Source organism: Staurois parvus, unplaced genomic scaffold (assembly GCF_062004578.1).
Source record: "Staurois parvus isolate SC_StPar_1 unplaced genomic scaffold, SC_StPar_1.0 ptg000682l, whole genome shotgun sequence".
NCBI lineage: Eukaryota > Metazoa > Chordata > Amphibia > Anura > Ranidae > Staurois > Staurois parvus.
The window spans coordinates 8,342,367-8,360,000 of record NW_028318478.1 but is presented as its reverse complement, the minus strand read 5'-3'; the positions used below and the strand labels follow the sequence as shown (position 1 = coordinate 8,360,000).

Genomic DNA, 17,634 nt, shown 5'->3' with positions numbered 1-17,634 from the left:
AACAGGTTCACAAACAGCAATAAAACATGACAGAGGCTTTAACCCTTCTCTGCATCTAAGCTGGAGTGGGGCTTGGTTGGAATTGATTAGAAGTACTATGTAAAATTGATACACGAGGCATTTTGTAATAGATTTTAAATAATCTTCCATGTGAATCTTCCAACACTGTAGTCTTCGAAAAGTGTCAAAATTAAATGTAGTTTCCTTGTCACTTCTAGCTCATGGCATTGCCTTGCTGAATCATTTGGCCATAGCAGGAAGATGTTCCCATTCAACACAGGGGAAGAAGTGGCTACACAAAGTAGGGAGTTAGTGAGTGGAATCCATGTATGTGTTTTAATACAAATTATAGCAAAAAGGACTTGGTGATTCAATTTGCTAAATCCATGCAATGTATAAAACTGACCAAAGACAATAGGTTTTTTTTTCTGCAGAAGTAAAAATTCAATTCACAAGCATATAGTTCATATCACGAAGGCCTCGCTTACACTTATGGTAAGAAATGCAGCTACTCTGAAAAGCAATGTGCACAAAGATTGCTTTTCAGAGGCATGTGAAATGCAATGAGAAGGCAACGTGTTGTCTCCTCACCACCTGTTTTAACCCTCTTAATGCCGCACTAAAGCCCCAACACCTCTTGAATAGGTTACGTTCAGGGGGCAGTAGTGCCTGCCAAACATGACAGGAGGTACAATTCCTGTCAAAACCTGGCTGCCACCTTTGCAACTTAAGAGGGTGCACCTGGGGGCAGTACAAATGCGGTTCAACTGAATGTTTTTACTGCCCACACGAATGGCAAGTGTAAACAAGCTTTTTTTTTTTTTTGCTGTTAAAATGTTTGTGAACAGGGACTGATACGTTTTCACTACAAAAGATTGCTAAAAAATATCCCATTAACAATACTTTTTGTCACTTTTTTAAACTTCTTATTGCTCCCACAACAAAAATCATCATAAGATTTCTTCTTCTCATTTAAAAAACTGCATGGTATATGGGTACCTTAAATATGGTTTTTGCATGACTTAGGCTACGTTCACACTAGCCTTGTGTGCAGGCGGCAGAGAGGCGTTTGGGAAGCGTTTTTACCGCTTCCCAAACGCCTCTGCCAATTCTGCACATTACAGCACATGGTGCTGTTCTAACGGGAGCGTTTGCGTCACGTCGCGTTGCGTCGCGGCAAAACGGACGCCTCTGGACGAGTCAGGAGGCTTTGAAGCCTCCTATTCTCGTCTATGGTGCCGCTCCGCAAACGCCCGGCCGGCGTTTGCGGTGCGGTTGCGGAGCGGTAACACCACTCAAACTGCATTATAGGCGTTTGTGGGGCGTTATTAACGCTCGGCAAACGCCTAGCAACCGCTGCTAAACCGCGCATGCGGCGTTTGCGGAGCGTTAAAAAACGCTCCGCAAACGCCGGACCAACGCTTGCCAAACGCTATAGGGGCGTTTGGCAAGCGTTGGCAAAACAGCCTAGTGTGAACGAGCCCTTATAATACCAGATCTCCTCTGGAATCTCACTTATGTTTCTTATGATTAATATAAGAATGTCCAGCCATTTAGACTGCATGCTCTGTATTGGTACTTGGTATCGGTACCCCCTCACCAAATCTGTGGTTATTCCTACAAACTTGCTCCTATGTTGCAGGAACACAATATTAATCATACATCATGCTGTCACACAAAATAGGCCATCTGAAGCAGCACCAACAAAGGGCCACTTTCAATCAATAGGGTGACCTGAAGTGATGAATAATAGTTACAATATCTTATTGTCTGAATACCTGGTATGAGCTGGAATGCCCATTTAGGGGTAGATGGCAATGAAATTGCCAATAACTGGTGGATAGAGACAATTACCTTCAGCACAGTGGCCTTTCCTTCCTTGGCAAGTTTCTTGATGTTGGCTTCTGCCGCTTGTTTTGTTGGCTGCTTCCCCTTCTCCTCTCTCTGTTTCTCTGCCAGCTTCTGACGTTTCTCTTTTTCCTTTATTTTAAACTTTTTCACGGTCTTCTTTTTCCGTCTGTCACGCTTCTTGTCTGTGGCTGTTTTTTCAGCATTTGTTTTTATGTCTCCAGCTTTGTTCTTCTCCTAGAAAATATGAACCAATCAGACTGAGCACTCTGCAAGCCAAAGTCATACATTAGCTCAGCTTATGTATGTTACGACTTGTATTGTTTAGTAGCCATGTGTATGAAAGAATATATATCTAGTACATGTCTTCTACTTACTCGGACTTCTTCTGGAGCCAGGAGAGCTGCTTCACTCACTCCCACTGCTGCCACCTCTTCCATACTGATTGCAGGGAGATTTGATACCACCTTAATTTCTGGAATAGACTGCATGACAAAAGCATTGGTTACTGAAAATCATATTTTCTTAGTTTTCCAAGCAGCCAGTAAATTCATTGCTTAATTAACCAGACTGATTTGTTTTTCCAAGCTTGGCCACTGTTGAATAGACACTACATAGACTAACACATACATTGCTCATGTTTATATGCGACCATGAAAGAATTGATGTCATCAGATGCAGGCTGCAGAATTTCATACATCAGGAAGATAATGCAATTCCACAGTGCCTTCTTAGTGTATGTGTAGCATATAATTTGCTTTGCATTAGATCACAGGAAGACTAAAGCGACAAGCTTTTCTTTATGATATAAAGGGATTTAAAAAAAAAAACAAAAAAAAAAACCCACCACATTTTACACCCAGTTTTGTATACAACAGCTGTGAATGACATCTGAACAACAGTTGACCTAAGAAAAAAAAATTCCATAGCAAATTTATCCACACAGAATGGCTCGGATTCCTAGCTCTATCGAGTCAGCTTGACCAGCTATTCTGCAGCAGTGAGGGTGGCGATAGATTATGTGACTGCTTAGATATCTGTCTGAAAATTCAGAGGTTTCAATAATCCAAAGCTAAGGGTTCAGAGCTAAAATCAAGATATGCATATAAGTTCCCCCAGTTTCTGGCCTCCCCAGGGAACATGGGCTAACACAACCAGGAACCGCAAAGTTAAAAAAAAATAAATAAAAAATATATAAAGTTCTTTCCATATTCTTTTCAATATTCAACAAAATCATACAAGAGAAACGATTGGGGTTATATAGCGATTATATTTAAAGAGAAACTAGGATGCAAGAAATACTTGAACTATTGTTGATTTGTTTTTAAAGATGCACGCTTCTTCACTACTTCAGAAGCCAGCAATTTATGAATGTGCTGGCAAGTAATCTGCTGTGACATAGCAACTAATCACATCCCAATCTCTTCAGCATATGTATTATTTTATGTAGCACCCTCCTAGTCAGGTGCTAGGCTAGGTAAATTTATAGTTCAGGCACATTTTAGTCAATGGGGTTATATGTTCTGTTGGGCAAATTTAGTTTAGCTTACTGTACCCAATGAGGTCAGAATTCTGTTTGTGGTTTATAGCGAAGTATTAGTGTAAATTTAGTTTTAGCCCACTGTAATCATGGAGCTGGGTTCATTCTTTTGGTCTGGTGTGTGCTCCAGAAGCTGCATGATTGTTTGCTTCTTCCTGTTCTCCTGGAGGAGCTCTGAATAATAGAGTCAGGAGGATTTCAATAAGCAGCTTAACATTTATGTAGCCCCAGCAAATCCCTGGGAGGTCTGGCCCAGAGGATTCTGGGAGAACGCATAAATACTCTGGAGCAGAGATCAGCGTCTTATTCCGGAGGGTGAGAACATTACCTATAGGGTTTGTTTGCCCTTCCTGGGAATTCTGCCATGTGCTTGTCGAGTGGAGGCCCCAGCTAGGATCCACTGTCTGGTGATGAAGGCTGGCCGAGGGGCTTTTGTATGAGATTCTAGTCTAGTACCACTGAGAGAAGCTGCTTGCAGGATACTGGTAGGAGGCCACCATTTATCCAAAGGCATTATGTGAGTACAGAAGAGATCCTAGAGTCTAAGTGTCATCACCCCTCCTGTGTGCTAGGTGGTCAGCCGTGTTTGCTAAGGAGTATTGTTTTGAAGAGCATAGTCATTGCATTGCTTGTGAAAGGGCAGTTGCTTGGACTGTTCACCAATGAATGCTCAACCTCCTCAATGCTGTTACTGGACAATGTTCAAAGTTTCAAGAAGCACGTTTAGGGTCATCAAGTTCGTTATAGCAAGTTATTGGAGAATCCTACTTTTCCCAATTCCCATCCAAGTTCAACCCTTTATTAAAACATCAAAACCAACAACCCTAGACTGGTTCTTTAGCCAAGAGAGTGAAAGTGCATGTGTGCCTGGCTGCTGGGCAACTACTGGGAAAAGGAACCCGGGCATATTACCAGCGGCTCCTCCGAAGTTGCACTACGTTTATAATCAAATTCAGTTCAGCAACAAGATAAAAAAAAATAATTACTGGTTTTGGTGTGAAATGGAAATTTGACAAAGCATCTAGCTTCAGGAACAGGCTGTCCATTGATTTCCGTATTTCTACATGCTTTTGATCTTCTTCCTCTTCCACTTTTTTTTGGTTAAGTTTCAAGTACTCCTGTTCATAAACCTCTGCTAGACTCAGTTTGCTCTTATCATGGTCCAGAGTAAGCCGCTTCTTATACTCAAAGGCATCTTCCTTTGGCTTTTCCTTGCGGACCACATCATCCCACACCTTGGAAAATACAGAGAATAAATAGCCTGACTAAGACACTTATCATGCAAATGAGACCAGTTTAAAAGTCTTAAGAGAATGGAAAATCTAGGTTAACATTATAATAAAGCGGAATGCACCATCAATTCAATAAAACTACTAGATTCCCAACCTTGTTTATGTCCCAAAGTGAAAATGTAGAAGTAGAGAGTAACCATGCTATGAGACAAATGTCCTACTACAGCGTATATTGAGAACTTTCCTCCCTCTGCTGGTTGTAAGGAAATCTGCAATCCTAAAACACGGCACAAAATAGTTGACTGGAATAGTGTATATGATCTAATCTTTATCCAAGTCAAACTCAACACTGTCTTACTTAACACTTAAAACATGTAAACTCTTAGGAAAACATATTTAAAAGCATTCTCCGATTGGAAAAGATGAAAAGGTGGAGAAATAACTTCTATTTTGTCCAAATCAGAGAATTCTTTGCATTCATTGAAAAAAAAAAAAAAAAAAAAAGTGTTGGTGCCCCCACTGCATGCCTTTACCTTTATACGTGTGAATATATGTAGGGGAAGGGGGGCTCAAAAAATGTAAGGGGGGGGGGATAATTTTTTTTCTTATTTTTTTACATTTTTTTTTATGGCCGTTACTGGGGTAGTTTGAAAGCAACTGGACAGCTGCCGAATAACTTAATATCTAACAGCTTATCAGATATACAGTACACACAGCAGGAACATGTGTAAAACCTCCAGTTGTCAGGTACGGCCCCGACAGTGAAAGGGTTAAAGGATGACGTATGCCTGTAAATTTTAACTGAAAATGCTCAGAAGAGCACACCAGTAAATACTGTTAAACATTTTTCTTTTTTTTTTTTTTTATTTGAATTAAAAGTTCTGCTTTTTTTTTTTTATTTCTTGGGGGGGGCTATGGCGATGCATGGTAAAAAACAAATCATATTTATCCGTGAGAACAAATGAAATACCAAAAAAAAAAAAAATTAAGACTAATTCATGAAGTACAGCTAAACAGGAGAGAGAGAAAAAAAGAAAAAGCACTGACCTGATCTTTTATCCTCTGTTTGATAATATCCTCCAGTTGTAGTGTGGTTTCCTCTGTGATTGTGGGCGCTGTTATAAAGTATGAAGAAAACATTAAGTAAGCAACTGACAGGTACCTGTAACCAACATTACAAGTGACACAAAATTTTCAGCCAAGAAGCCATGTCTAATGTGAGAGGAAGACGTTACATTGAAACACTTATCTAAATATTACTGATGGTTCTACATACTTCATATCAGCCTTTATCATGGAATGCATACAAGATCCAAAAAGTCATTTAACCACTTGCCTACTGGGCACTTTTACCCCCCTTCCTGCCCAGACCAATTCTCAGCTATCAGTGCTGTCGCACTTTGAATGGCAATTGCACGGTCATGCAACACTGTACCCAAACCACATTATCATCATTTTTTTGAGACAGATAGAGCTTTCTTTTGGTTGTATTTAAGCACCACTGGGGTTTTATATTTTTTGCTTTACTAAAAGAAGACTGAAAATTTTGGAAACAAAAAAAGGTTTTAGCTTCTGTTATAAAATTTTGTAAATAAGTCCTTTTTCACGGATATGCGCTAATGAGGTTGTAGTGATGGGCACTGAAGGGTACTGACAGGCATGATTGATAGGTGGCACTGAAAGGCAGCACTCCTATATGATATTTTGTATATCCTCCTGTGCTGCTATGCCTACTATGGATAAAGGACAGCTGCTAACATCCAATCCTCCCCTTAGGCTGGATGAATAGATAAATTAGTTTGATAGTTATGTAGCGCTATAAATAAACGAATACCTTTTATACACAATATATGGTAGTAATGCACAATTATATACAGATCTATTCAGGTGATATTTGTAGGTGATTAGTGCAATATATATCAAAACAAAATATTCAAGTGATAATTCCAAAATAATAAGTGGCACACAGTGATTCCCTATACAGGGATATGTCACCATATATAGGTGGTATAATTGCAAATGTCCACAGCAACCAGTGATTTCACATATGAGATAGCACCCACAATTCTTCAAAAACATGCTCCTGTGTTGGTGTAGGTGGTGAGAAATCATCCTAAATGGCAGGCATGCCCGCTCACCTTCCCCCTGCGACCCACAGGGGCCACAACGCCTTATGGATCACTCAGGATCCTGCATGCTCCTCTCCAGGGTACAAATAGCTCCACAAATCTCAATAGCCTTTGGTCCACCTTCAGTAACTTGGTATATACCCTTGTAAACTCGTGAGGTTTTGGGATCATACAACAAAAACACAAAGATCCTCCATAGTGCAAAACTGTATACCAGGTTTAATGTGGATAAAATCACCAAGTACAAACTCACATTTAGCAGGGAAGACAATTCGCACGCCCCTTGTAGCTTCATCAGGATAGCGTCATGCTGATTGTCTCTGGTATTTAAAAGGGGATCCTACTCGTGATTGGTTAGTTATCATTGTCAATCATTGCGGCCATTTTGTTGGAGTCCCGTTTATTTTGGAGACATTTCCACTGCCATTTTCTTATAGTTTTATTGTATCTTGAGAATAAGTGTGTAATATAAAAAAGACTGCTGTCATTTTCTTGCGGTTCTGGGTATACCAACTTCTACACTATGTTGTCCCTATACAATTCCAATCTCTGTTTATTGTCCTGTCTCTATCCCCACCGCAAGTAGATGGTATTTTGTTATGTTTTTTCTAGAATTATTGTTCAGTGCTCATTTTTAAAAAATACCTGCTTTGTATATGCTAATTCGGAGTTGAAAAAATAATTATGTATCTTCAAATGTAATGTTTAAAATGCAAACAAAATTTTATTAAATATATTTCAAAAACCCCATAAATAGCCCCATTACAGATTAATAATAAATGTTAAAAATGTAGTGGACCCACCCAATAAAGATAATAAAAACTACGTTTTTAAATGCAGGCGGCTTCTCCCCTTCTCTCTCCAAAATGTTATGCGTGCAAAGCAACTAAAGGAAGGAATAAAAAGGTCTACCTTTCGATCAGAAAACAATGGGGAAGAATTTAAAATTAAAGAATTTATAACATGCAGGACTGAAGGGGTGGTGTATGGCCTCCAGTGCAAATGTGGGTTCTAGTATATTGGACGCAACAAAAGACCCTTATGGATGTGATTAAGGGAACATATCCAAAAAATTAACAAAGGATTCCCTAAGCATAGTGTTTCAAAACACTTCGCAATATGTCACAACCAAGATCCAACGGAACTGCAATTTTGGGGTATCGAGCGATATAAAAAACACTGGCGAGGGAGCCACAAAATCTGCACACTGAGCAAAATGTCCAAATGGATTTATATTATGCAAACGCAGGCAACTAAGGGGTTAAACATTGAATTCAATCTTAACTGTTTCATTAGTGATTTTTAAGTGTTTTAAGGGATTATGTAAGCACCTATCTAGAGTGTATTGGACCAATCTGGTTACCTCGGCTTCCAATATAACAAGGCCCATTTTTAATTTTATTAAGTTTTTTATTAATATTTTATATCAATTTCCATTTTTCATCAGTCATCAGATAAGATTTTACATTATTAATCTGTAATGGGGCTATTTATGGGGTTTAATATATTTAATAAAATTTTGTTTGAATTTTAAACATTACATTTGAAGATACATAATTAATTTTTCAACTCAGAATTAGCATATATAAAGCAGGTATTTTTTTTAAAAACGAGCACTGAACAATAATTCTAGAAACATATCAAAATACCATCTACTTGCAGTGGGGATAGAGACAGGACAATATACAGAGATTGGAATTGTATAGGGACAACATAGTGTAGAAGTCGGTATACCCAGAACCGCAAGAAAATGACAGCAGTCTTTTATATTACACACATTCTCAAGATACAATAAAACTATAAGAAAATGGCAGTGGAAATGTCTCCAAAATAAACGGGACTCCAACAAAATGGCCCAATGATTGACAATGATAACTAACCAATCACGAGTAGGATCCCCTTATAAATACCAGAGACAATCAGCATGACGCTATCCTGATGAAGCTACGAGGGGCGTGCAAATTGTCTACCCTGCTAAATGTGAGTTTGTACTTGGCGATTTTGTCCACATTAAACCTGGTATACAGTTTTGCACTATGGAGGATCTTTGTGTTTTTGTTGTATGATCCCAAAACCTCACGAGTTTACAAGGGTATATACCAAGTTACTGAAGGTGGACCAAAGGCTATTGAGATTTGTGGAGCTATTTGTATTGCACTAATCACCTACAAATATCACCTGAATAGATCTGTATATAATTGTGCATTACTACCATATATTGTGTATAAAAGGTATTCGTTTATTTATAGCGCTACATCACTATCATACTAAAGCACTCATATGGCACTGATTGGCGGTACCGATAGGCGTCACTGACTGGCATGGATAGTTGGCTCTGAAAGGCAGCTCTGATTGATGGGCACCGATATGTGGCATTGATGGGCACTGACAGGCAGCACTGATATCAGAGGACTGCTGATCAGTGTAAATGTCCCCTCTGAGAAATGCTGCTTACCGGCTCTCCTCTCCTCACGCGCTGTCAGCATGAGGAAAGGAGAGCTAATAACCTGCATTTCCGATTTACATTGCACAGCTGATCACATGATGGAGCCTGTGTCATCGGCTGTTTACTGCGAACGGTGATACACTGAGTCCCAGAGATAGAGCACACCACCGATCACCACCCGGGGCCGCACATGCGCAGTTAGAGTCGGAGGACATCACAGGATGTCCTCCCTGAACAACAGAGCCACTGCCCGCCTGTCATTTCCTATAAACGGTTAAAGCCGTTTTCTTCATATAGGAAACCATCCATTGAAGGTGGCTGATGAAGGGGAGTATATATCTAATATCTATTAAATTAGCAGTAAATGTGACTTTCAACAGACATTCACTGGTAGTAAATCAATGTCATTTAAAATACATGCACCTGAAAGGCTCACCTGCAGTGAATGTTCATGAAAGGGTCTGATTGGCGTCTCTCTCTCACTGATACTCATACTCGTGAAGAGCTTTCAATATAATCAAATAACCTCATACAATAACCCTTTATCATAAGCAGATACCTCCAGTATTTAGTAACCTTCTGTGAATGTGCAAAAAATATATACAGTATAGCTCTTAAAACATAAAAAAACAAAAACATAGTCCAATGTGAGTCCCATACACCAACCAATCTCCGCGCAATCGATATATAATTCTTGCCAGAACAACATGACTTTTTGCAGCATGAAAAAACACAACCGTGCCCTTTGCCACACCTCATGGTTATCTCCTCACTTATATCATGGACCCCACTGCAAAAGGAAGGTCAATTGCGCTTTTATATTAGAGACCACGATCTTCAGCATTCACCTGGAAAGCCGAAGGAGGCGTAATGCATCAGACAGGCAGTGTCAACATACTGTGCGAAGCTTAGATGCCATTTTGGAAAGTCAAGTATGCTAATAGCCTGTGACATGCCTCGAACTTTTTAACATGGGAGTGGAATTTTAATTTTTGCCTTCCCTATCTTCATATCCCTCTCACCTGAGGGAAGTGGCTCTTTATTGCCTGGAGGTGGTGAGGGCTGTTAGAGTTTACTACATCCTCCGATCATAAATCGGACTCTTTATTCATTGTTCCAATGGTTCTAGACTGGGACAAGATACTTCATCTTCCTCCATTTCTAGATGGATTTGTCATCCGGTCAGCCAGGCCGATGCCTTTTGTTAGATTTTACGTGAAATCTCCAATAACCACTGTAAATAATATTGTAATTATTAATATGTTTCAGTTAGAGCTGTATCATTATGGGTGTGTAATAGGTCTTCCCATAAGTCCATGCTCTACAGATAGTTGGGGATGGTTTAAGTTGCCAGAGGGAATATTCTATTAATTACAATTTCTTTACTGTGTAACAGAAGTCTCCACACTCCTCAATACTCTGTCAGACAGTTCAGTGCCAGAGTTAGTTTTTCTAACAATGGGACCCAAACCTGTTGGCTTCACAAACATCCACTTCAAAAGGATCCCTCATTTAGATATGAAATGAAGGTGGCCAGCCTTTCATGATTAATTTCCCAGGAAAATGTCATGAACTACTCCATAAAGGGTGTGCTAAGATTTGCCGTAAAGGGGGTTGGTGTATGCTAAATACAGGGAATATGAAGTTAGCCAATTATGAAAGGGAATAGATTTGCCAACCAATCAGAGCTACTCCATGAAAACTAATGGGGGAGTGGCCTATAACAATAGACACGAGTTGGAGAGAGAGGTTCTCTTTGGAACACCAGTTAAGAGAATGGAATCCAAAACGTACAGTTCCATGGTAATTATGGAATATATCCCTTGCACTTATATCGAAAAGGTTTGTCTTAGGTCTTTTCTGTCTCAGTTTGTATTTTGTAATGTTAGAGCTTTCTTAAATGTTTCTTTTAGACCTGCATCCTACTCACCAATAAATTTTGGTTGTTGTGTTAAACCTTTCACTTCTGGGTAAGAACTTTTAATTTACCAAATCATATCAGAGAAATAGATTTCATAATCCTTAGCTTTGGTCAACACTTTTCAGTTGAAGATCCTTCATTCCCAGTGACTGTGCATTTTACAAGGGTACTTAGTGTGTCTTGGGCGTTTCATCTTTCTGCTTCTGTTGTTCAGGTTTGCTTTATGACACTTTTACCAAGTTGACGTAGCTGCCTGTGCAGATGCCAGCTTTGGTTGGAACGTTTTTGCAGGTGGCAGTTTGAGTTCTGCCGGGTGCGGTTCCCTGTTCTGTTTATGTTCATGGGCCCGCCACTCTTTCTGGCAGTGTTTTGGGATGTCCCATCCAAGAAGAAGTACCGCTGTGTCCTTCAATGCTATATGATAGAGAAAATGGGATTTTTGCACTCACCATAAAATTATTTTCGGAGTTCAGTGCACCCGCCCAGTCTCTTGGCTGTCTCAGTGGTGTTGTTCTAAAACTGCAGGCTACTAATTGAATCCTATCTTGCAGATTGAGGGTGGTCAAACCCCTCTCAGAGGGCTGCCCCTGGCGTGATTTTGATTTTAGTTGCATCTAGTATCCAGCTCTTGAAGGTGGTGGTGTCAAATCCATGGCCGGATCTAAGAGGGTGCTGGGGTGGGCTGTGCCCCATGAGATTTTAATTGTACTCCACCAGGTCTCCGTGCATCCACTGATCCGGGAGTCTGATGCAGATGCTTTATGTAAGGGGGAACTCTGAAGGGGACAATCCATGTAAGGAGTACTGTAATCGGAACATCTGATGTAAGGGAGCACTCGGATCAGGGTAAATGATCATATGTAAGGGGGCACTCTGACAGGGACACCAGATGTAAAGAAGGACTTTGATGAGAACTTGTGATGTAAAGGGGGACTGTGGTAGGAACTTCTGACATAACAGGGCACAGACTCCAGGCTATCCAGAAAACGATAGTTACAGCAACTACAAAAATCCCATTATACTGATCAGCCATGACTTTCCACCTAATATTGAGTATGTCCCCTTTTTTGCCACCAAAACAGACCTGACCAAACGAGGCAAAGACACTACCAGACCTTTGAAAGTATGCTGTGGTATCTGGCACCAAGCCATCAGTAACAGATCTTTTAAGTTCTGCAACTTGCGAGGTGGGGCCTCCATAGATCAGACTTGTTTTTCCAGCACATCCACAGATGCTCGATTAAATTTATTTCTGGAGAATTTGGAGGCCAAGTCAACACTTCAAACTTTTTTTTGCATTGCTCAAACCAGTCTTGAATCATTTTTGCAGTGTGGCAGGGTGCATTATCCTTCAGGTAATACCATCAGGTATTATCCATCAGGTAATACCATTTCAATGAAGTGGTGTACTTGTGCGCAACAATGTTTAAGTAGGTGGTATGTGTCAAAGAAAATCCACACAAATGTCAGGACCCAAGGTTTGCCAAAAAATTAATATTTTTGATGTCAATACAGATATCAGGGATGCCAAACATAATTATAATAAAATATATATATACTTTTTTTTTATTTTACACATAAACACACTATACATATATATTAACTGCAAGAAACAAAAATCTACCCATTCTGGTGGCATGGTCATAGAGCAAGGACTCGGGCAACAAACTGTTCTCAGGCCTCTTCTGTGCAGTTATCTCTCCGCTCAGCTGCCAGGATTTCTCTCCAAGCATTTGTTTCTGGAGTGTCTGAATCTTCTCACTCATCTGTGAATCGAAAAGTTTAAACACAAGAGAAAAGGCCATTACATTTGTACATGTTGGTAACCAGCTAATTTTTATTTTACATCTTGGATTAAATGCGGTTTATTGGATTAGATCAATAGACGTACAAGGTGTTTTAACACGTATGTCTTGTAAGAAATGCATTTAAATCTAAAATCACAGAAACAGAAAACCAAAGCTATTTTTACAACCCGCTAACGGCCCATTCACACCTTTGCATTTTGGAGTCTTTTTGCCTAATGTGTATTCCATTGAAATCCATGAAAAACACATCAAAGTTCATGTCAAAGTGTGTTGATGAGAAAGGCCACGTAATGCGGGTTGAAATATACTTTCGATTGTGCTCAATATGCAGTAACTTACAATGACATGCGTTTTGATAGATTTCCATTGGTTGTAATGGATAATGCAACACGCAAAAAAGTACATCCCCAGAGTGTTCTTGTTTACAAAGGAGTGGTGTGTGATAGGCATTCTTTCACATATATGTATTCAATTATCCTTCCAAACCCATTTATGCTTCTTATGCAAATGGATTATCAGTTTACCAACACAGGCATTGATCCGTATCTGCTGCAGAACACCATGTTAAACTAGTGCTGCTCACAGCTTTCCCTCGGGACCATATTAGCTGCATAGTTGTTCTGGTGCTGTTAGTAAGCTACAATAGGAATCAAGAGCTTTGAAGTTCAGTTTGCAGTGTTATCATAGCTCCATTCATTCCACAGCTAATCAGACACTAACTGTGGTCCATGACTGCACAAGTTGCTCTGGAGCCCTAAGAAGAGCTATGAAAAAGTTACACCAATTTGGCATTTCTCTATATGAGATCTGTGCCAGATTAAAGAATCGCTACCACCAGTTTCAGTAACTTTACCGACAAGTGCAGCAAATTCAGGTAGTGTTTAATGGCACCACTTTTACAAAGAGGAGCTATTAACGTACCAATTTCAAATAATTGTAGAAAACTAAACCGGAGGCAATGAATCCCTACTCTAACTTGTCATACAGAGACAGGCAGAGTATCCCTTCATGTAGTGTGGCATATTTGCCGCTGGTACCCACTCTCTGTCACTGGTTAAGGATGTTGTCGGCTTCACAACAACATCCTAGTAACTCGTGATGCGGAAGTGTGTAATGACAATGGGCAGATTTGACAGCCAATACAGGCTGCTTTTTAGCCAAGGATCTGCCCACTGCCTATAACAAGGGGGTAGGCCTGATGGGGGACTAGTGTCTGCGAATCCCCATCAGGCACTACTCCCCCAGGAACAAAACTGCCCATCACTGCACTGGGGAGCATACAGACACCCCAGTTTCATTGCGCCACCATAGTTGGAACGTGCCCCGAATTCATGTACCCGTCTACAACAGGTACATGAATCTGTCGAGTGAAGGAATGTTGGAATAGTGAGTTCATTTCCAGATTGTGTTTAACAAGGCTACTTAGATAAAACCTTATATATGTGTAAGTAATGATGAGCAAATTAATTCGCAAATATGATCTTTTCAGAAAAACAGTTTAACATAATTTGTGCATGTAGATTTGTCCAATCTGCAGAATACTTTGCAGTTCATGAAGTCAAACAATCAGGATTCAATAATTACATGATTCTTGTAGATAAGGTAAGTCAGCACTTATCAAGGAGGTATACAATCATTACTACTGTACTGTATGTCAGGGCTCAAAATTTAAAGTCCTGAGCTACTAGCCAGGCCTTAAGGGTTACTCGCCACCAGTTGCTCCACCCAAACCCTACCCTGCCCCACCCCTAAACACGTCCTCATAAATTATCTCATGAAATGACACTGTTAATGTTTTAACAACAAACAAATATTATTGCTTTAACAATATTAACATAAAGCAATATAAATATCTCCTCCATCCTGTGTCCTCTTCCTCCTCCAGTCCCATCTCCCCCTCTTTCAGTGTCATCTCCCCCATCCCATGTCCTCCTCTTCCAGTCTCATCTGCTCCATCCCATGTCCTCCTCCAATCATCAGTTCCATCTCCCCCATCCCATGTCCTCCTCCAGTACCATCTCATCCATCCCATGTCCTCCTCTAGTCCCCAACTGACAGATCCCACCTCCTAGTTACCGCCCCCCTCCGCACACAGACAGACCACTCATGGCCTCACTGATAATGGTACAGGGAACACAGCAGGGTACAAAGTATAGTACAGCCCATAGAAGAGTACAGGGTGCACAGCATGGTACAGAGTACACACCAGGGTACAGAATTCCCAGAAGCAGCAGTCACTCTTCTGCCAGCCTCACTGTTCTCTTGATCCCAGCTGCATCTCTGGGGATCTGGCCAGGTGGAGGAGCCACTGCTACTACCACTGCTGTACAAGAAAGAACAAACCCCAAGGAAAAGCTGCAGGGGAGGGGGGCAAACCCCCCCTTCTGAGCCGGGGTTGGAGGCAGATCAGTGTCAGGCAGGAACTCAACAAGAAAAGATCTGGGAGAAACTTGGGCCGCTCTGTGCACCCCACAATGAACTCCCCCCTCCTCCATGTGCGCACAGGTAAAAGCTGTGCAGTACCTTGATCCACCAGTTCGTGAGGGGGGCGCTGTGCCGACACAACAGAGATCTGCCACTACTGCCTGGGACACAGTGGCCCCCCATGTTATTTCCACTTGCAAATGCGAGGTTATATTTATATATATATTAAACAGACCTACAGAAAATAACTCATTGAGATTAGTTTTTATTCAGAGTTTCTACCACTGACCTTCTCTTCCCTCTTCTCAAATGAGGACTTTGATTCCAGAGGTTTTTCTTGATTCTTCTTGCCACCAAGTATGTCACCAACATCTTCTCCATCACTACCATCTGAAAGGTCAAAGGTCACCCTCTTGAAGGCCTGCTTTGCCCTTTTACTTTCTTCCGTTTCCTCCATCATATCCTCCTCTTCGTCGTCCTCATCCAATTCACTCCTGAAAGATTTAATAATTGGTCTTTGCAGAAAAAGCAAATAACCTCAGACAGATAGGGAGATTCACCTTTTTAGTCCTTCAGACTGCTGTCAGTGGGGCTGAAAGTGAGATAAAATCAAAAATGTTGAGTTGTCACTGGAACATAAATAGAAGGAAAACTTCCATTGTGGGCATGTGTTCCAGTGAAGCTGTCAAGAGAGAATTTAACATTCTTTCTGGTTGTGTCCCAAGAAAATGAAGGAAAAGCTCCCCTATAGGTACAAGAAAAAAAAAGAAAAAAAAAAAAAAGCTTTGGCTACTAGCTTTCTGATTGGACAGTAAAATATAAAATCTATAGATTCATGTGGTCATTATCTACTCACTTTGCTTTGTCCTCTCAAAACGTGTTTATTGTCAGTACATTTTCATGCAGCACAGGAGACTGGCTCCCAGTCGTATTACACCCTCTTTCAGACTTAGCACTTAGACTTAGCACTTCTGTATAGATTATTGCAAGAGGCCAGTACCTACATTGGCTGGCCCATACTGACATCACTGCTGTGCATGTGCAGGAGTCAGTCATCCTGGCACACAAGGACTGTGCTGGAGATGTAAGCTGAGCTGCACATGCGCAGCTAATTTACAACCTGGAGAAGACAGCAAGCAGGCAGGTAGGTGTATTTTACTGGAGAATAGACATTGCATGTTCCTTCTGCAATAAAGAGCCTGTCTGCTTGCAGTTTGGGACAGCCAAACTTTAATTTTGCTTTAATAAAAGTATATATTAGCCCAGAGTTCATCATTAAAAGAGAAGTATGGGTTTAACAATAAATAAATAAATAAAAAAGGTTATACTCACCTAAGTGGATGAAGCATCAATCCCAGCTGCATCTGTCTCCTGCCACTTCTAAGACTGAGAACTGAGCAATTAAAGACTGCAGATCGCTAGGTTCTCAGTCTTTAGTGAGTAGAGAGCCGGTGACTATCAAACCACTGGTTCTCTGTTCTGCCCCTCCAGCGCTGACTGGAGATCTGGGCTGTGAAGGGGGCGGGTGAGTCCATCTAAAGCTCTGAAAGGTTTGCTGAGAAGCTAAGCCAGTTGCCAGTGGATCCTGGACCGGCTGAGTGACATCAGCTGACAGCGGGCCAACTCCTGTGATCCATAAAAAGGAGTATAGCCAAAAGAGCTATAGGCCATACTTCTCCGTTAATATTAGCTAGAGAACTATGTGGTCTAACCATTATATAGAAGAACAGTGCAAATACGAAAAAAACCTCTTACAGTTCTTCTTTGTCCTCCTCCTCATCATGTTCTCCCCCTTCTTCCTCTTCTTCATCTGACTTTTCAATTTCTTCTTCTTCACCAAGATGTCGGTCTGTCTCATTCTCATCCCCATCTACTGGGTCAAAATAATCTTGATACTGAAGGTCCCTGGCACTTTTCGTTAACTAAAAAGCAAACAATATGTTTTTATTACTGTTTATATCTGCAGTAGTCACTGTAAGGGCTCATGCACACAGCTGAATAGGACCATGCACTGCCTGGATGAGAACATTTCTGCAGCAGATACAGCCAGGGGTTTATAATTAGCTGCAGATAGGAGGCCTGTAAAAATCAACATCAGGCTGTTATGGTCTTCAGCGGTTTACATTTTGACCATAGAGAAGCTTGGGGGTAATCGCTCCATGTGCAATTGCATGTAAATAAGGATTCATTTCCACACTATATTTCTATTATTTATAGCTTACCCCTATTACTCTGAATAATCTTGACGTTTGTACACTTGGAAGATCCCCACACATTTACCTCCTT

General features: G+C 40.7%; 1 protein-coding gene across 1 annotated transcript in view; it reads right to left on the bottom strand.

The window, feature by feature from the left end:
• The window catches only part of MPHOSPH10 (M-phase phosphoprotein 10), a 32,791-nt gene that overhangs the window by 2,557 nt on the left and 12,600 nt on the right, over positions 1–17,634 (bottom strand). The window contains exons 3-9 of the mRNA XM_089652445.1: positions 17,104–17,270; positions 15,638–15,842; positions 12,741–12,882; positions 5,668–5,735; positions 4,375–4,623; positions 2,226–2,333; positions 1,855–2,085 (exon numbers count right to left, since the gene is read on the bottom strand). Coding sequence (XP_089508571.1) covers positions 1,855–2,085; positions 2,226–2,333; positions 4,375–4,623; positions 5,668–5,735; positions 12,741–12,882; positions 15,638–15,842; positions 17,104–17,270 — 1,170 coding nt within the window. The remainder of the gene's footprint in view (positions 1–1,854; positions 2,086–2,225; positions 2,334–4,374; positions 4,624–5,667; positions 5,736–12,740; positions 12,883–15,637; positions 15,843–17,103; positions 17,271–17,634) is intronic.